This window comes from Ischnura elegans, chromosome X (genome assembly GCF_921293095.1).
Source record: "Ischnura elegans chromosome X, ioIscEleg1.1, whole genome shotgun sequence".
Taxonomy (NCBI): Eukaryota; Metazoa; Arthropoda; class Insecta; order Odonata; family Coenagrionidae; genus Ischnura; species Ischnura elegans.
Window position 1 is genome coordinate 66,167,065 of NC_060259.1, and position 21,315 is coordinate 66,188,379.

General features: G+C 37.7%; 2 protein-coding genes across 3 annotated transcripts; both read right to left on the minus strand.

Moving 5' to 3' along the window:
• Positions 1 to 7,086: 7,086 nt before the first annotated feature.
• LOC124171310 lies at positions 7,087 to 11,458 on the minus strand. Its single transcript, XM_046550457.1, has 6 exons — positions 11,070 to 11,458; positions 10,790 to 10,927; positions 8,745 to 8,868; positions 7,878 to 8,113; positions 7,679 to 7,780; positions 7,087 to 7,370 (listed from the first exon to the last, which is right to left on the minus strand). The coding sequence occupies exons 3-6, from the start codon at positions 8,855 to 8,857 to the stop codon at positions 7,129 to 7,131; spliced, it is 693 nt and encodes a 230-aa protein (XP_046406413.1). The 5' UTR covers positions 8,858 to 8,868; positions 10,790 to 10,927; positions 11,070 to 11,458; the 3' UTR covers positions 7,087 to 7,128.
• Positions 11,459 to 16,887: 5,429 nt separating this feature from the next.
• LOC124171333 lies at positions 16,888 to 21,315 on the minus strand. 2 transcript variants are annotated; one of them, XR_006867683.1, is made up of 6 exons: positions 20,610 to 21,315; positions 18,541 to 18,664; positions 18,072 to 18,167; positions 17,636 to 17,871; positions 17,438 to 17,539; positions 16,888 to 17,128 (listed from the first exon to the last, which is right to left on the minus strand). XR_006867683.1 is itself a non-coding variant. In XM_046550484.1 (5 exons), exons 2-5 carry the CDS (start codon positions 18,651 to 18,653, stop codon positions 16,995 to 16,997), a joined length of 585 nt encoding a protein of 194 aa, XP_046406440.1. In that variant the 5' UTR covers positions 18,654 to 18,664; positions 20,610 to 21,313; the 3' UTR covers positions 16,888 to 16,994. The 2 variants fall into 2 exon arrangements, 1 of the variants encoding a protein (XP_046406440.1); XM_046550484.1 differs by lacking the exon at positions 18,072 to 18,167 and having other exon boundaries at positions 20,610 to 21,313.

Here is a 21,315-nt window from a genome sequence, read left to right on the forward strand (position 1 = left end):
CGAGTTGTAATGTTCATGGCTACCACACATCTTGCAGAATGTATTCTACACCTCCATATTGTAGCTTACGAATAAAGCAGAAAATATTTTTCATATACCGTTAAATACCTGCAGATTAAAGATAGGAGAAATTTTTCGAAGGCGTACCTAACTCAAGTTTACATTTCTCGTCGCTAATGGATTGCAAGTAGAGAAGATATGCATAGTGAGAGAAAAATATCGATATGTACATGAATAACAGCAACAGGTTGATGCTGGCCGAGTATGCCGAATCGCATCTTCCCGGGTAACAGGCGATGTGAGGAGTGCCTCATTCGGCTAATTACCATCCATTAACCGGAAAACCGCGCCTACGGAAGCTGCAATTAAGTATGATTCAATGTACTTTTTTCACTCCGTTTAGTAAGAAAATGCTGTATATAACGGATAATTGCTTTTAACCCTCCGCTACTCGCGTGGCGTCTGCTGGACGCCAACCAATATGTTTTTGTTTTTCTTCGGCCAAAGTGTGCGTATAATAGTTTCTCCTTCTAGGTACCTTACTCTTTTCGAATTGTCTGCCATTCAGTTAAATCATATCAGATAAATTTATAGCAGGGTGCCAGGCAAGGGTTTTTGAAATGTATTTGAGTCTGTCAGACGCCACGCGACTAGATTCGTTACAATTTAATAAATATTTTATTTTCAATCAATGCTCATTTCTTATATTTTATAATTGTTATTTAATGCTATTATTAATTATGATTATCTTTAATTTGTTGTAAATAAAAATGCAATTTTTTTCTCTTATTTATTTATGTGGTTTAAGCTCGCGTTTTTGTTTACTGCGGGAATATATCAAGGAATTACTGCTCTCGATTTCACCGGAGACAATCATTCGAAGGTCGTATTTCAGCCACCCATCCATTGTGGGTTTTTTGTGTGCAACTTAATTGCACAGCAATTGATTGCAATCTGGGGAGCGGCACGCCACGGCCTGCTGTTTCGGCATATGCCCAGCTGCTTTTTTTTCTATCCGCGTAGGTCCAACGCTTGTCTTTTCGTCGAGTCTCAATTATAACGTATCTTACCCTAGTCTATTCAGCACTGTGGATAGGCGCCGCGTCGCGAAACCATATCGGTGACGACTTTGCTTTCTTTTGAATTCGGCATATGCCCTGCTAATTTGTTTTCTATCTGCGTAGGTCCAACGCTTGCCTTTTCGTCGAGTCTCAATTTTAACGTATCTTATCAATGTCTATTCAGCACAGTGTGATAGACGCCGCCTCTAAAACCATTTCGGTGACGACTTTGTTTTCTTTTCAATCTGCAACCTTAGAGAAACTCTCCAACATATCTATGACAAGTTATCTTTTTCTTATCTATTTCTCGCAGCCGCAGAGATGCCACGTCGGGTCCCCACATATTGCGCTAATTTACTAACTTGTTTTCTTTTGGATATACAAATGTGCAACTCTTGTAGTTCCTCCGTATAAATACCCAAGTATCCCGCTATCGACCACTCATTCTTTGTCCGTTGGTGTATTGGTGCGTCAGAAAGGAACTTGTGACTGCAAGGAGCCCCTGAATTTTATCAGTAAAACGTGCGAGTAATTCCAGAGTGGTGCAGTGGAACAAGCTACACTTCATAGTGTTTCATTGTTCGAAAGTGTAAGTTTTATATTCCTTTATATTTATGCATATACATTTATGAAATTAATCACGCTGTAGATGGTTGTTCCCTATTATGATGTATCTCTTCTGGATTTACTTACGTCCCTTAGATGGAGAGAAAAAAACAGCTAAACCTAATGCGTGAGGAAGATCGTAGCTATCTGCAGCGTCTTCTGATGGAATCATCAGATTCAGAATTGTCTGCAGTAGATGATGAGAGCGAAGGTGAAGAAGATTCCTTAGAGGAACAATTGCAAAACACGGATACGGATCAAGAAATTACTAGTGAGGAAGAAAGTGACCGAGAGGATGAAGAATCAGGTAAAGAATTTGTTTTTGGGAAAGACAAAACTACGAAGTGGGCTTTGCAAATACCAGTGGTGACTGTAAGGACTCGTCGTCATAATATTGTAAACCTGAATTCACGTGTGAAAGAAAGTGCTACAACCGCTAAGACTGTACTCGAGTGTTGGAGATGTTTTTTTACCGACAGTCTGCTTGCTATTATTTTGGAAAACACTAATAAATTCATTGAATCCCAAAAAGATCGTTACGATAGGGAAAGAGATTGTAAATTTACCGATTTGAGTGAACTGAAAGCTTTCTTTGGATTACTGTATATGGCAGGTTTCCTTAGAAATAGTAAGCTAAATACAAGTGATTTGTGGTCTACAGATGGAACTGGTGTTGAATTTTTTCGATTGGTGATGTCTCGTAAGCGCTTCCACTTTATTTTACAAAGCCTTCGGTTTGATGACAAAGCAACTAGAAGCGATAGGAAGCTATTAGATAAGCTTGCACCTGTTAGAGAGGTTTTTGATATATTTGTTCAAAATTGCCGTGAAAGTTATTCTTTGGGAGAATACGTAACTATTGATGAAATGCTATCAAAATTCAGAGGAAGATGTGCATTTAGGCAATACATCCCGAGTAAACCAGGAAAATATGGAATTAAGATATTTTCTCTAGCAGATTCTAAAACATTTTACACAGGGAACTTAGAAGTATACGTTGGGAAGCAGCCGGAAGGCCCATTTTACGTTAGTAACAGTGCCAATGATGTTGTAAAAAGGTTGGTTAGACCGATTGCTCACAGTGGTCGCAATATAACCGCCGATAATTGGTTTACCAGTTATGAGCTAGTTTTAGACCTACTCAAAGCTAACCTTACGTATGTAGGAACAGTAAGGAAGAATAAACGGCAGCTTCCACCCAGTTTTACATCCCCTGTCGGTCGAGAACCATTTACAACTCGTTTTGGATTTGATAGGCATTGCACATTGGTATCATACATACCAAAGCCACGAAAAAATGTAATTTTAATATCTTCAATGCATCATGATTCCACAATCGATGAAACAACAGGGAATTCGAATAAGCCAGAGATCGTGACATTTTACAATGCAACTAAATCTGGCGTTGATGTAGTTGATAAATTATGCGCGACTTACTCAGTAGCAAGAAACACCAAAAGGTGGCCGATGACTATATTTTATACCATGCTCAATGTGGCAGCAATAAATGCTCAGGTTATTTACCTTGTAAACAACAAAGAGAGTTCTCATGCAATTTTGAAAAGAAGGCATTTTATCAAAGTCCTTGCGCAAGAACTAACTAAAGAGCACCTGCAAAAACGTAGTCACGTGGTAAATTTACCGAGGGAATTGAGAAAAAGAACTTTAGCCATTAGTGAGAAAGACAAAGAAACTGAACATAATGAGTCAAGTACTTGCAGTTCCAAAAGTATTCGTAGGAAATCGGAGGAAAAAACGAAGGAGAAAAAAGAGAATTCTAGAAAGAGATGTTACATTTGCGACAGAAAAAAAAATCGAATGACAAAATATAGGTGCATTTCCTGTGATCATTATATATGTTTAGAGCATTCTGAATACGTTTGTATTGTTTGCAAGGATAAAAATATGTAATTGTTGCTGTGATGTGGTTTAATTGAGAGCAATGTATCAAAAATGTGCTTAGTTACTAAAAGATGGTTAAAATGTCTTAAATAAGTTAAAAACTATTGTATTTACAATGTTATAACTTGTAAAGGAGCAAATAAATAACATAAAAGTAGTGTGTTGCATTTAATTTTAATATTAACTATTATATTATAATGTACACTATTGGCGTCTAGCAGACGCCACGCGAGCATATTTGTCCCAAAATTTGACGCGAGTGCGGAAGGGTTAAATAATTCGTACCAAACAAACTACCCTATTAAAACTGTCAAATATCAGAAAGTGGTAATGGGATAAATTTATCCTTGGGTAGATTTGTGACTGCCACCGACCAAATATTTTTCGACTTATGTTTCGAATTACTTTCATTTTTCTCTGTGGATTGGATGTATATTTTCAAGCAAGATGATAAACGGCATGTAAGACCATTTTTAAATAAAAACCACGAAAAAAATATTCAGTATCATAGAAATCGCCCTTTCAGTAAATTGCAAGTAATTATTTATGTTTGGATGACAGGTCGTGTCGACCAGGGTAACGCTCCTTTCACACAGCACGGTTTCGCCCGTACGGCGGAAAACCGTACGGGACACATTCCAATAGTGGCGCAAAGAATCAGATGGGAGCTTTCACACTGATACGGTGACGGTTTATCGCCGTGATACAGCTGCCGTCTGCCACTAGAACCATACGGTCGCCGTCCCCGTCGAACTGCGTAGTAGCGCATTGGAGTAAACAGCCCCTTTCACACAGCCCGGTTTTAGTCGTACGGTTGGTTCGCTAGTGAGTGCACGCTGCTCAGTTCACTGTGGAAAAATGTATGAAATTGACGCTCAGGTGCTTATATCTTTGGTAGAATCTAAGCCTGTGTTGTGGGACAAGACTCTTGCAGTATTTAAATATAGAAATGCGACATGATATGCTTGAAGTTTGTTTGGCGCCGAAACCTGATTTTGATGTCATCGATAGATAATAATTAATTTAAAAAATTGCTTGTTCTCGATCCATTTTAGCTAAGCAGTACACACAGACAGGTGCACATCCGACTCAAGCCAATGCTCAACTGAAGTCTCTCACCGTACGACGGGACCGTGCTGTGTGAAAACTACTTTTAAACCACTTACAACCGTACGGTTTTCCCCCGTACGGGCGAAACCGTGCTGTGTGAAAGGAGCGTAAGGACAGCAATATCAAGGTGGAGAACAAGGCGGTGAATCAAGTGCTTCGAGTTATATTACGTAATTTACCCTTGACTGCTACCATCAGTTGAAATTTGACCCAAAGTGTTTCGTTCATGCTGTGGTGTCCGCCGCTCGAAGGAAACATCGCGGACACGTTTAACTCAAGGGATACGTGGCCAGTCTGTTGACCTTGAGACGTCGGTACTGCGTGGTCTATTTTGGGAACTATCACCAGCCCGCATCTGTTTTGACCCGACGATAGCGCTAGTGTCACTTTTTTGTGCCAAACCGAATATCAACACATTAATTCTCAGGAATAAAAAACGGAATTTTAAACAAATCAGAGAAAAATTACAAACCTTAGAGTACTTTATTTAAATGATATCATGAAGAAAAGGACGGATGCAAAAATTCAAGTTGTGTAAAAAATCAATTAAGGAGGTCTTTAAATTTTCAAAAGAAAGCATTGGATATATACCTAGAGAATTACCAAACTAACCCATTATATAAGCCTTGGATAGAAATTGAAATCGTTTTAACGATGAAGATTGGATGAAACTTCTTATGCCATATGGGATATCAAACGACCCCTGGAAATACAATAGGCAAAATCTTGAATTGATTGAACATTTGAATTGGGGATTCTATCAATGTAGCAGGAATACACTAAAGGCTTCTCTTGGGGACGAAATTGGATTTTAAAAATATCTTTGAAATCGAATAAAATACAGAAATTATGATTTTGAACAACATTGCCGAGGGAAGAATTTACATAGCCCTAAAGTCGCTTAAGGATTGTGAGCTGAAGGAGTAGAAGATATCCTGCGAGGAATTTTGTAATCCGTGAGAGGTATTGGAAATTATTTCTCTTAAGATATGATTTATGAAATGCACGATAAATGAATGCCATTACATCTCTAGAAGATACACATGAAATGTATCCCTGAGAAGGAGCTCCGCTGTAAAAATATTATGAATTATTAACAAAGAAAGAATAATAGTTTCTGAAGGATCGTGAATAACACTTCATTCACTATAATTTTCTATCCCAAAATCAAAATATTAGGGAAGAAAATTTTTACGGACTGAGTTTGGTTTCCAAAGCTTGGGCACAAAGTGGCTTTTATAGCCTTCAGACTTATTTTGGAAAATATGATGACACTTGATAATTGTAGTCATAGCATCAATTGACAAAAAGGAAGCCATCTATCAACTTATTAAGTAAACCTTGTCAAAATAAGGAAGTTTCCCTCATCAAAGAATACGAAAGGCATTGATTGCGAGTCGTTACACACTATTAGTGTATTTATAATAATATACAAATTACATATTTGGTTTTAGTAATCCTAGTTTAGACGAATGTTAATTGTAAATTTTAACCTGATTTGAAAGAGTCCAGATTGGTGCCCATGCGATGCCATGCCACGCGTCGTCACAGGGACCTAGATGCTACGAGTAGATGCGAGTCTAACATCGTCTGAGATTACCAATGCATGCTTGAGGCACAGAGCTCAGGGAAGCATCGCTTAATAATCACCTATTAAAAATGCATGTGGTCGGAAAGTTTCCTTCGTTTGATAGAGTATTAAAAGCGTGAAACATGTACTCCAGGAGTAATAATCTCTCAATTTAGGAAAAGATAATAGTAAACCACCCTATTCCTTCAAGAAGCAAAATTACATTACCAAAGAGAGGATGATAGAACTTATACGGTCCACATATAAGACGAGATTGAGCAATTAATTGAGCTACCTAATGCATTAAACGAAATGAAGTTTTAGAAAATGACTGAGACGCATAAATTGGTATAAATAAAACTTAAATTATGACCGGAAAAAGGGATTGACGAGAAGAAGCTGGATCAAAGAAAGATTTCAGTGCCTCACATTTTTACGTTTCAGTACTTGGGTTACTTCCGACAAGTGACGTAGAGAGATGTAACTAGCAGAATAGTGTAAGAAAGTGGAAAATGTTAAAAATTAAAGTGGATCACTATGGCCTCTCTTCTTCATCCCTACAGTCCTCTTTTCCATACGCCTAAGAGCCTATTCGAGCTTCACCACGCTTGTAAAAACTCACTTTCACGTCTTTATTTGGGCAAAATCTAAGAAAAACGTAATTTTTGCGAGAAATTACGGACAGACGATGCTCAAAAGTAATTTGGGTTAACCACAGCGTGAGGGTCGTAATCTTATTTTCTTCATGTTCCAAAAAAATTCACATATGCTGGATGAGAAGGCCTACTCATCAACCTGCAGGATTTCTTAGAAGATTTGGAAACGAAATGGGTAATAAAAACAGAAATAAGAATATATTTTCAATAGATGTATTCTACATCATATAAAATGCTTAAGTACAAGTTCCATACTTAAATAGAAAAGAAACATAGAAGAAAAAACTAGATGTTGAAAATAAAAATTATACAACAAGGAACGATAACACATTAACATTCTAACACCCTTCACGTACTTCGAGGAAGACCTTTTTGCGGACTTTCCAGAGAGGAGTCCAATCTCTTGCGTTGGCCGCACATGCGTGGGCTCCATGGGTATGGGTAGTCCAAGAATTCGAATCATAGCTGTAGAATGGAAGTTAAAGATTAGAAACGGCTATACAAAACTGCGTTTACAGCTTAAATTCCAAAATTCCAGTTAACTATGTACTTCAGGTCATATTGCATTGTATTTTTGACTCTATTTTGTATTGTGAGAATGAAAAAATCCAGCTCAGTCGGGAAATCAAGAACACATTTATAACTTGAAAGAGAAAATACTAAATATGAACAAAAATTAACTCCATATAGCCATTGATGCAAACTTTAATACAAAAGGTGTACACATTTACCGAAAGAATTACATTTTCGACCAAATAATCTCAATAACTTACCGGAATGTGAAGCAACCCTGGCCTTCCGAAGAGTTTTGGCAATGGATGGCATTTTCCCTTTGGAAATAATAACTGGAGCATGCTTTACCGCACGGGAGTCACCTGCAAAGAAGGTATAATTGAAAAGGTGTTACAATCGTGCGATGTCAGGCCAACAAATATTAAAAAAAGGGAATCAAGATATTCCATGGGATCTTACCTGCCCTCGATGGGATCGTCTTCATTTGGAAGCGGTCGTTACTGGCGAAGAAGGGGACAGCTTGGTGACCCTCACGCAATGCCCGCACTCTGATGTTCAGAGGCTTGGCCCTGCGCTGTCTCAAGTGGCGAAGGTGCTGGCGGATGCGAGACCTCAGTTGGGGATCACCGTGGACATAGGAGAGCCACGACTTACTCACAAGAGCACACGACAACAGAGAGGTCGGATCCAACATCCTAAATGGAGAGAATGTGAGGAATTAAAAATATTGACGCAAGTAAGTGCCAACAAGTAAAATGAAAAAGAAAATGCATGCAAAACCAATGAGGAAGATGGCTTGACCTTTAAGAGATATGGTATAATAGGTATAGTAGTAAGTTCTACGATATATAAATTTCAATACCCTGATTCGCATTAAAAGAAATTATCATTTACCAATGAGATTATTCCAAAGGAGAACAAGGTGGAGCAGAAAGATCGACAAGGAGGCTGTATTCAGCATCATAAATGAGGAAGAGGTGAGGATTTTAATCTTTGAAATAAAATAAGCGCATCAAATTAAAGGCACAAAAAAGTGAATGCTAATTCAATGATAAAGTGAAGGTTATGCGACGTGATATATTTAGAATAAAATAAAATTATATGAAGAATTAAATTCAGCAAACTAATCCCATTACACGTGATTTATCATGTCACGTCAACCAAAAGAGTTATTCTAAAGATACTTAGGCAAAGCACAGACAATCATAAATTTTAAGTAATCCTAAAATAACGATTTAAATAATTCTGGAAATTATCACAAGTAACTTTTCACTCTCAAGAGGAAGGCCATTATTCCTCAGAACGGAAGAGACGAAATATCCTTACCTCAAAATCTTGATGACCATTTCAGGTGGGAGAGAGGTCAAGACGTCGAACCTTGGGATGTCACCGTCAGTGGAGCTTCCCATAAAGCACAGCAGAGCTTTGAAGGAATCCATGGTAGAACACGCTGAAGTAAAAGAAGTGCGCAACGTGAGGAGGAATCACTTGTGCAAATGTTCGAAGTAACGTGCAGCAAGTTAATTTCACGAGGAGTGTAAAGGAATGGGAAGGGCTCGCGAATTTATAGCTCTGGGGCACCGACGGCCGTTGCAACTACCTCCCCACCTCCACCCTAAACGCCGCCCCCACGATTAAGAGCGGAATGCAACTATTGGACGATCCTCCCGATTGGACCGATCACCTTCACCCCGCCAATCAGGTCCAACTCATAATACCATTAACTGGTATTGTTTATGAATTTCATCGTGACTACAAAAAGGTAGGAAAGAAAATAATTTTGATTTTTTTTTCGAAAAAATTCCGTTAAACTTAAAAAACGCTACAAAAATTTCGAAAGATGTCGCAAATAATAAGAATTCCATGTTTGATTTTCCTTTCCGCAAAATTCATTGGTACACAAAAATAATTCCATCAAATCCCACCGCTCTTCAACGACTGAAAATGAAAATGATTATTATTTAACTTCAAAGCAACGCATAAAAATTTAAATCTAAAAAACAAAATGCTACGAAGGGACAACAGATTTTTCATTGAACTGTTTAAAAATTCAAAATGAGATATTGATAAATTAAAACCAAAAACGAATATTTTCAGAAAAAATCGGATTATATTGCTTTAAATATGACAAAATTAGTAAACAAATGAAGATACAGGAATATAATGCTTGTTTGAAGTTTGAATTAGTCTACCGAATAAAAGTTGTCCTATCCGTCATTGCCTATTTGTTACAACGTCATTGTAAATTGGCATATATGGTGTATGTGAGCAACTACTTAAATAAGTAAAGGGTATGTTAACGGTATCCTATTAAGTAGCGACGGAAACTAGAAATAACTGCAGAAAAATAACAGAAAAACCAGTTTCCTGATATATTTTCCATTCAAATTAGATAACTATCGCCAAAAATTAAAGAAAAAAATCACGCACAAATCATTAAGCCATTTTTTCCGTAAAGCAAACATAAAGAAGGTAAAGAAGAAATAATCTCTTTTTTCAACTATACCTCATCATCATCCGTTTTCTTTTAAGTACTTAAGGTCAGGTTAAATACACCAGCTGGTAAAAGTGAGAATTCGTGAGAGTTCCATGAAATTATCATGTAGAGCTTCCATGGCATGAAAGAATGAATAAGGACAGAGAACACGACATGTATATTTTTAAGGTCGCACAATCCCTTCTTGCCGGATGAGATTTATAAAAATACACCCTTAGATGGGATCGGTTATATTCTCAAAACTGAATAATAACTATGGGATATATATTCATGAAAAAATCAATCTTAGTAACTAATGGAATTTATGTTATAATATCCCACCGAAAAAAGGATAGAGAACCGGTCATCTGCACTGGGTCACGAGTAAAGTAGATACTCAGAAAATATATGACAGAATGACCCAAAAAATCTGCCGCGATAACCCTCAACTCCAAATGTGCAGTCGAAAATAAATAATAAATCCATAACGAATATGGAAGGGATGAAATTTTATCGTTAATTCCATTAATTGTATTGGAAGCATCAATCATTTATTTGTCATATATACACCACATACACGCATTACCTTGCAAAAATGAAGCCTTAACAATGCAAGACAGTGAGCGATGCGTTTATTTCATTCGATAGGACCCCAAATGAGGATGCATGGAGCCCTCAAATCAACGGAAGGATGTCTGGCACGTGGAGGAACACAAAATTTCATTTCAAGACAATGGTATACCAGTCATGGACGGGTTATCAACATGGAAAAACTATAAAAGTATCTAAAGCCCAATCCCGGATTATGAAGAGCGGTGACGCACTATTGGTGAACGCATGATACTTCACGTATGAAACATGAACAACTTATGGCGGTTTTGGTAAACAAACTTACCTAAGTTTAAAGATAATCCAAGTAGCACATTAGTACAGATAACCTTCGACAATCGACGTGTCTTTTCCTCTTGCAGAATATTCCGTAGGAAATGTTTACTCCAAGGTAAAAAGTTGTCGGCCAAGAAGCACCTCTTGCCTTCAAAACACGCGAGAAAACTTTCATTTCACTACGAATAGCGAGGCATCACTTCCAACATATATTTCCACTAATCTCTTCTCCCCTACTTCGATAAAACATTATAACATCGACACGCCCATTTCAAAGCACTGGCACTCACCCTGAATAGTTTACATATATCTGCGTCGGGAAAATTCGCCACACCACGTATTATTAATGTTTGCAAGGCCCAAACCACTGCAGTGACACCATTTAAAACATTCCAATCTACACTGTTTCATTGAAATAGAAGCTAACGTAACACCATCAACCGACTTGAAACGCACTTGCCAATGAAGGACACTAGATCTGGGGAAATGAGGAACGCGTGCGAAGCGAAGGAATTTTCATCACGTTTATTTTTCACGATAATGAAAGTACTGTGCCGTAAGAACCTATCAAGAGGACATGCAGTACATCCACAAATATAACCAACAGACGGTAATTAAACACAACCAGATGAGACTCCACGCTACAACAGACATTCACTAGTACACCACTCGATACGGATTTGGGCGCAGAACTGCTGCATGAGCGAAATCCGAGAAGACCTTTTGCGAAGGAAAATCTCTACACAAGAGTCAAAACGCGAATGATGGGTAACATAGGGCATTATATTGTAATCGCCCAGCCCTAGCTAGTGAAAACGCTAAACCTCCAAGCGCTCATTCCATTTAACATACGCGAGCGATTACGCATGCCTGCTTTCTCGCTGGACTGGTAACCATAAAAATGGAAGGGATGAAAGGTTGGGAAGAAGAGGGCAGAGGGCCCAAGTTCGAGGTAAAATGCCCTAAATATTGCAGGAATATTGCTATTGCTATTACTACTCCGACCGAGAGACCCATCTCATCCTTCCCCAATTCTATAGAATTGAAACTCTTTATACAGCCTTCGACCGAACTATTTTTTACTATAAATTTTAGTATTCTAAATTCAAAGCCAGGATATTTACGATGGATTACAATGTATCAATCGGTTATTAGTAACACCGTTTCACTTACAAACATTGTCCATTTATATTGAATACAAAAGAAATATTTTTATCCTCTAAAATATTTCCTATTGAAGTATGATTACGAATTAATGATTCCTTATTTCGAATCGGGGTGAATATTTCCGATTGGAAACGCGTCGAAAGAGAAAAAACCAATTAAGTATTCCGACGGAAACAAGAGCGGTGACAATGAAACTTAATGTACTAGAGCAAATTTGATATTACTTTAAATCTTTCTTCTACATTATTACATCTACTCTAATTCCCAAATTTCAGTTTTAGCTCCTAATGAATACCAAGTTCAAATATAATATCAAATTACTTAATTTATCTTTTACATATCCTTTCTCCCGGTCATATTATGCTTTAAAATTGTTTTCTCTATTCTATTCAGCTCTTCTCATATTTTACCATGATTAACCTATAGGTACATCCTTGTAAATGTGCAGAAAATATACTGCCATATAAATGCTGATAATATACAGATAATAAAAGATGAACAGATAATTTACTACAGATTATATAATATAATCATGAATCATATAAGTAGGAGGGTGTAATGAAACCGCACATAAGATAAAATATTGATGAGAAATTTTTGAAAAAATTTTGGCAAATATTTCATTATAGTAAACTAGTCGAATTGCTGTTGAGGTGTTCAAATTTAGTGTTTAAAATGTGAAGCGCTCGTTAAGCTATTTTAAAATGTAAATATATTGCGGCGAGTGGTCGAAATAATGTAAAGTACATAATTGAAATTCATATTTACCTCATATGCAATTTATGGCATGGAAATTAATGATGTTAGTCATTTGACGACTAGAATTCGATTTGAGAACTTGTTTTCAGCGAAAACAGTCCACTATGTGGTGAGTTGGAGAAGCAGGATGAAAGAATACCAAGTCAGGAGAATTTAACATTGAAATATGTCCTGAGCAAGTACACAATATAATGTATCATGCCTCTATGATGGTAGCAACAATATATAATTCCCCATAAATTCTGTATTTTCGAAAATTCGGTGTCCATTAATTCTCCTAACACCGCTTGAAAGAATTCCATTCCCTTATCTGCTCAGGCTTTCCAGGCGAGCGATAAATCAGGCATACGAAATTGCGCAAGAAAGTTACGCGGAATTACCGGCTTTAGGTTCTGCATTTTCATCAACTAAGGTTGTGAAATTATTTTATCTCATCTTAGTCATCATTCGCGTTTTGACTCTTGCCTAAAGGTTGTCCTCGACAGAAGGTCGTAGGGAGTTAGCTCTTATGCCAGTTCTACGCCAAAATTCCGAATACAAAGCCGAGGGATGGAAGGAATACCTGGAGGAATTATGAAACGGAAGCACACTTAGCTCGAAAACAAGAGGAAAGTGACGCAGAAAAGGATGATATGGGAGCGAGCGTCTTAAGATCAGAATTTTACGCTGCCATAAGGGACCTGCGAAAGAATAAGGCCCCAGGTAAAGGTGACATTCCAGCAGGGCTATTGAAAAATGCAGGAGAAAAGGTCTTGACTCAATATATAAAACTATCTGCGATATGCACTCAAGAGGAGATTTACTCAGCGACTTCGAGGATAGCATCATCATTCTCCACACCAAAAATAAGAGAGCAGATTATTGCGATGCTTTTAGGACCTTGAGCCTGACGACACAGGCGTTGAAGCTTCTGACAAGAATTATTCACAAAAGGATATAACGGAGAGCAGAAGAAATCCTGGATATGGACGAATTCGGATTTAGTAAAATCAATGACACAAGAAGATATGCAAATTTAGCTATTTGGCTGCACATAGAAAGAATGGGGAAACCGACTTTCATAGCATTTGTAGATTTATAGAAGGCATTTCATAACGTGGAATGGAATTCGCCGCTCTAAAAGTTGCAAACGGAGCCCTTAAAGCTGGCCTTGGAAGTGTCAGATCCCCTTGTAGCTCTGTTCGAAGTGGCCCCACGAAGTGAAATAAATATTCTAATCTATCGCAGTTCGTTAGTCGATAAACATTTGCCTTCTTTCATTACTACCATATAGTTAGATATACATAATTAATCCTTGAAGGATCAAATGACAAATTGAATGTCTCAGAGATGTACCTGCTCCCTAACTTTCGAGCTGTTCGCGGTGTGAAATCGATGGCTTAATCCTGTGGCATATAAGCTGATATCGTAGTGAACTCATTTCGGGAGAGTAACCACATATCTGTAAATCATAGTTAATCAGGACACGTGCATCGATCTCTCGGGAAATTTTCCTTGGTTACACCAAAGGCGCAGCTAGGAACTAAGGCTTGGAGGGGTTTTCGGCGCCACTATTACTGGAGTGCCTGGGGATACGGCATATCCGCCAGGGTAAGCGGGAGGTGTGGGATCCCTCCCCAGAATATTTTTCGGATAAATCGTGAGTTTGACGGCTTTCTAAGAGACATTTTGTAAATCCTTACACTATCTTAAAAGTAGTATTCATTCAATTAAGTAAAATGGATTTAACTTAAAAATTTCTCTGAGCTCTGGGGTGGGGGGAGGTTTATCCCCACAAAACCCCCTCCTCGCTGCGCCTTTGGTTTACACACTTGTGAGAGCTTCGTTCCCTCAATTAGGGGATGTCACTGAACGAGTTGATAAGACGAAAGTAATGGTATAACCATCTCCATTAAACATAGCGGTACAGACTTCCTCCATTCAGTGATTCGAAATGGAGGTTGTTTTGGACATGTGAGGGTAGAGCTCAGCCTTGATCAAAGCATATTAAACGAAATTTACGGTCATTCATGGAATGAGATCCGTAACTTTCCCTGAATAGAATTGCATTTCAGGGATTTGTTTTTAGGGTATCCAAAGTAGCGCTAAAAATTGCCCAAAAAACCATTTAGTTTACCTGGAAGTGTCAGTTCCCCTTGTAGATCTGTTCCTTTTTTTCATTAAAGTGAAATAGATATGAAGTATAACCAATTTAGTGGTCCACTGCGTATATGCAACAAGGGGCGCCGCTAGGAAATAAGGCTGGGGAGGTTAAGGTGTGATTAATACCGGGGTGTGTGGGGGTATAGCATAATCGCCAGGATAAGCGGTAGCTGCCAGATTAATATTGCGGAATTTTTAGATTAATGGTTTAAAATGGTGAGCTTAACGGCTTTCTGAGGGATAATTTATGAATCCTTACACTATTCTATTCGAAATATCAATCCAATTAAGTAAAATATATTAATCGTAAAAAATTCTCTGAGCACTGGCGGTTTTTATCCCCCAAACCTCCCCCCCCCCCCTAGCTGAGCCACTATTCACTACCGTATAGGAAGGGTGTCGGCTGCTGTTGACGACGAAATCGCATTTGGTGGTCATATTGACAGTTATATTAGTTGACTTCTACGTATAGAGACAGCAGATATTCCCACGTCATGGCGATTAAAAGATGTATGGCCTTAGAGAGGATCCGTACCGCTAATAGTTGTCAAGAAGCCATTAAGTTTCCATAAAAATGTCAGATCCTCTTGCATCTGTATTAGTTTTGGCTCAATTTGATGAAATCGATACTGTAATCGATAGCAGTTCGGTAGTCAATACAATTTGCCTGCTTTCATTATTCACATATACTTAACGATGCATAAATAATTCATGGTTAAAGGAAGAAACGAAAAATTCTTTACAATACATCTGATCACGCTGACTTCACTGCACGTACCTTGCTTGAAGTCAAATATCAATGATGGAGACGATTGGGAGGTTAACTACATAGTGTCATGTCATAATAAAACGTAGAATAAAAAATATTGTGCGTGTAAATAAGCCATTAATCTTAGCTGGATGCATGTTTCTTCAGCTGACAATGTGTCAATGTGTCGCATGAGAAGGAAGACAAATCCGTCGTACGGTGGGACAGGATGGAGAAGCAGTCTGAAGAATCTTTTAGTCCTGAATGCATCAAAGTTTTGTGTAGAATACAATTCATTAAGCTGCGATATTAAGTTATTTCCTTGATTTGGAGTTACAAACCACACTTAGTAGAATATTGGCAGGTGAAAATAATAATTAAGGTCGTCTGGAAACTGTTTTTATACGCAAAAAAGTGCAACTAATGTGAAGAACTGTATATTAGAGGTAAATTTGAGGTAAATATTTGTTTCAGGGATTATGTTATATAATTTAAAAATAACCATAAATATTGTATATTATGGAGCACGCGTCAGCTCATTGCATTATCACAGTTGAATGAATTATCTAGGATGGAGGTAGAAAATATTTGCAAAAGTATTTTTTACTGCTGCGTTGCACATGGGAGGGATATATAATGGTATGGCAGGCACAAGGAAGAACGATGGATATTCGTTCTTAGATTAAGGGTATGGTTCATTGCCTGACATAGAATACTGAGAAGAAGTGGCAATGCGACAACTGAATGATGTTGGTGGATGTACAGGCTGTGGAAAGAAAATTTCAGCAGAGATATTAGTTTGGAAATAATGAGGGTGAAGATCGAGAAAGTAAACCGTAAAGTAAGGGGAGTAGGTAAATGGCAGGGATTGGGAGAGTGGGTAGGTGGCTTTAAAAATGTTCCTTTATTTGGATGGCCTCTCGTAAGGGATGCGTAGGAAACTGAGTAAAACCAAACGCACTTGTTCTTAACCATCGTATAATGTAGGAATACCCAAGAAGACACACCAGTATAAATACTTCTCCGTTTAAAAATGGCACTAAACATTAAAACCGGCAAGGCAATAAAATTATTATTGAATTGTACAAAGTATTTTCTACCGAGACGAATGGGCTCGCATAAGTCGACGATCGAAATATTTACACAATATCAAAGACCAAGTAGAAAATATAACAGCTTCAAAATAATAGTGCAAAGGAGTCTTAAGACTGCAGAACTTCGTAGAAGATTTGGAAACGAAAGGGTTAGTAAAATAACAAAAATAAGAATATATTTTCAATAGATGTATTCTACATCATATAAAATGCTTAAGTACAAGTTCCATACTTAAATAGAAAATAAACACAGGATAACAAACCGGAGATTGAAAAAAATTATACAACAAGGCACGATATCACATTTACATTCTCACACCTTTCACGCACTTCGAGGAAGACCTTTTTGCGGACTTTCCAGAGAGGAGTCCAATCTCTTGTGCTGGCCGTGTATGCGTGGGCTGCATGGCTATGGGTAATCCAAGAATTCGAATCAGAGCTGTAAAAAGGAAGCGGAAGATTAGCAACGGCTCTACAAAAACGATTTTACAGCTAAAAATGCAAAATGCAAGTTAACCATGTACTTCAGGTATTATGCATTGTATTTTTGACTCTATTTTATGCGGTGAAAATAAAACAATCAAGTTCAATCTCGAAAAAGAGATCACATTTATAACATAAAAGAAAAAAATACTGAATATGCACAAAACATTATCTGTATGTGGACATTGATGCATACTTTCAGAAAAATTCTGTGCACATTTACCGATAGAATTATATTATCGACCAAATAATCTCAATAACTTACCGGAATGTGAAGCAACCCTGGCCTTCCGAAGAGTTTTGGCAATAGATGGCATTTTCCCTTTGGAAATAATAACTGGAGCATGTTTTTCCGCACGAGAGGCACCTGCAAAGAAGGGATAATGGAAAAGGTGTTACAATCGTGCGATGTCAGGCCAACAAAAGTTAAAAAAGTGAATCGATATATTCCATGGGCCCTTACCTGCCTTCGAGGGGATCGTCTTCATTTGGAAGCGGTCGTTACTGGCGAAGAAGGGGACAGCTTCGTGACCCTCGCGCAATACCCGCACTCTGATGTTCAGAGGCTTGGCCCTGCGCTGTCTCAAGTGGCGTAGGTGCTGGCGGATGCGAGACCTCAGTTGGGGATCACCGTGGACATAGGAGAGCCACGACTTACTTACAAGAGCACACGACAACAGAGAGGCCGGATCCAACATCCTAAATAGAGAGAATGTGAGGAATTAAAAATATTGACGCAGGTAAGTGCCAACAAGTAAAATGAAAAAGAAAATTCATGTAAAACCAATGAAGAAGATAGCTTGAACTTTAAGAGATATGGTATAATAGCTGTAGTAGTAAGTTCTACGATACATAAATTTCCATAAACTAATTTCTATTAAAAAGAAATTATCATTTACCAATGAGCTTTTTCCAAAGTGACCAATGTGGAGCAGAAAGATCCACGAGGAGGCTGTATTCAACATCGTAAATGAGGAAGAGGCAGGGATTTAAAACTTTGAAAGAAAATAAGCACAATAAAAATGAACGGCACAAAAAAATGAATGCTGATTCAATGATGAACTGAAGTTTATGCGACGTGATATATTTAGAATAAAATTAAATTCTATGAAGAATAAAATTCAACAGACTAATCCCATCACGCGTAAATAATCATATCACATCAACCAATGGAACTATTCTAAATGAATTATAAAATAAATGAAAATTAGGCAGTGCATAACGTTGCCGAAGACAATCGTAAATTTTTAAGTAAACCCAAAATAACGACTTAAATAATTCTGTATATTATCACAGAAAATATTTCAAATCATACTTTTAAGAGGGAGGCCATTATTCCTCAGAACAGAAAAGGCGAAATATCCTTACCTCAAAATCTTGATGACCATTTCAGGTGGGAGAGAGGTCAAGACGTCGAACCTTGGGATGTCACCGTCAGTGGAGCTTCCCATAAAGCACAGCAGAGCTTTGAAGGAATCCATGGTAGAACACGCTGAAGTAAAAGAAGTGCGCAACGTGAGGAGGAATCACTTGTACAAATGTTCGAAGTAACGTGCAGCAAGTTAATCTCACGAGGAGTGTAAAGGAATGGGAAGGGCTCGCGAATTTATAGCTCTGGGGCACCGACGGCCGTTGCAACTACCTCCCCACCTCCACCCTAAACGCCGCCCCCACAATTAAGAGCGGAATGCAACTATTGGACGATCCTCCCGATTGGACCGAACGACTTCACCCCGCCAATCAGGTCCAACTCACCATACCATTAAATGGTATTGTTTATGAATTTCTTCGTGACCACAAAAGGAGGATTACCAAAATAATTTTGAATTCTTAATTCCAAAAATTCCGTTAAACTAAGAAATACAACAAAAAATTCGAAAGAGATCACAAATAATAAGGATTCCATGATTGATTTCCCTTCCCGCTGAATTCATTGGTACACCAAAATCATTCATCATCAAATCCCACCGCTCTCCAACGATTGAAAGTGAAAATAATTGCATTTTAACTTCAAAAGCAACGCATAAAAATTTAAATCTCAAAAACAAATTTCTACGAAGGTACAGCCGACTTTCCATTTAACCCTCTAAAAATTCAAAAAAAGGTATTCACTAATTAAAAACAAAAACTGAAGATCCAAAAAAATCGGATGATATTGCTTTAATAATGAAAAAGATATTATGAAAATGATATTAGAAAAACAATGCTTGTTTGAAGTGTGAATTAGTCTACCGATAAAAGTTGTACAATCGATCCGTCCACGGCTATTTGCTACGGCGTCACTGTAAATTGGCAGAAATGGTGTATGTGAGTAACTGCTTAAATAAATAAATAATAGGTATGGTAACGGTATCCTACAGAGTAGAGACGGAAACTAGAAATAACTGCAGAAATTTAACAGAAAAACCAGTTTTCTGATACATATAATCCAATGAAATCGGATTACCATCGCCATAAATGGTGGAAAGAAATCACGCACAAACCATTAGGCCATTTTTTCCAAAAAGCAAACATAACGAATGTAGAAAAATGATCACTTTTTCAACTACATCACATCAGCATCCCTTTTTTAAGTAGTTAAGTTCAGCTTAAGTACACCAGCTGGTAAAAGTAAGAATTCGTTATAGTTCCATGAAATTATCAAGAAGAGATTCCATGGCATAAAAGATAAATTAAGTACTTAGAACACAACATGTATATTTTTGAGGTTATACAATCCCATAATTCTGGATGTGATTTATGAAAATACACCCCTAGATGCAATCGGTTACATTCTCAAAACTGATTAATAAATATGAGTTATATATTTATGAAAAAATCACTCAGAGTAACTAATTGACTTTCCGCTATGGTATCCCACAAAAAAATGGATACAGATCCAGTAATCAGCGCTTGATCACGAATACAGTAGATACTCTGGAAATATATGACAATATGACCCACAAAATCTGCCCCGGTAACACCGACACTTAACTCAATATGTGCAATTCGAAAATAAATGATAAATCCATAACCAATATGGAAGGGAAGAAATTTTACCGTTCATTACATCAATTGTATTGGAAGGATCAATCATTTCTTTATAATACATTCACCACATACATGCATTACATTTAAAAATGAAGTCTTAATGATACAAGGCAATGAGCGATACGTTTATTTTATTCAATAGGACCCCAAATGAGGATGCATGGAGGCCTCAAATCAACGGAAGGATGTCTGGCACGTGGAAGAACAAGAAAATTCATTTCACGACAATGGTATACTAGTCAAGGACGGATTATCAACATGGCAGACTTATTAAAGTTTCTAAAGCCCAACCCCGGATTATGAAAAGCGGTGACGCACTATTGGTGAGCACGTTAAACTTTACGTTTGAAGCATGAACAACTTCTGGCGGTTTAGGTAAACAAACTAACCAAAAAACACAAACTTACCAAAGTTTAAAAATAATCCAAGTAATGCATTAGTACAGATAAGCTTCGACAATGGAACGTGTCTTTTCCTCTTGCAGAATATTCCGTAGGAAATGTTTACCCCAAGGTAGAGAGTAATCGGCCAAGAAGCTCCTCTTGCTTTCACAACAAGCAAGAAAACTTTTATTTCACTACGAATAGCGAGGCATCACTTCCAAGATATAACGTTTCCTCTAATCTCTTTTCCCCGACTTCGATATAACATTATAACGACGACATGCACATTTCAGAGCACTGGAACTAACCCTGGATAGTTCACATATTTCTGCGACGGAGAAATTCGCCGCACATCTTATTTTGAAAATTACTGCAAACGCCCACACAACTGCATTAACACCGTTTAAAGCATTCCCACTTACACTGCTTCATTGAAATAGAAGATAACGGAACACCATCAACCAATTCGAAACAAACTTTTCAATGAAGAGCACTAGAACTGCGGACATGAGGAACACTTGCGAAGCGAAGGAATTTTCATCACGTGCATTTTTCATGATAATGCAAATACGGAGCCGTAAGAACCAATAAAGAGGATATGCAGCACATTCACAAATGTAACCAACGCACGGTAATTACACACGACCAGATGAAACTCCACGCTACAACTGACATTCACTAGTACACCACTCGATACGGGATTTTGCGCAGAACTGCTGCACGAGCTAAA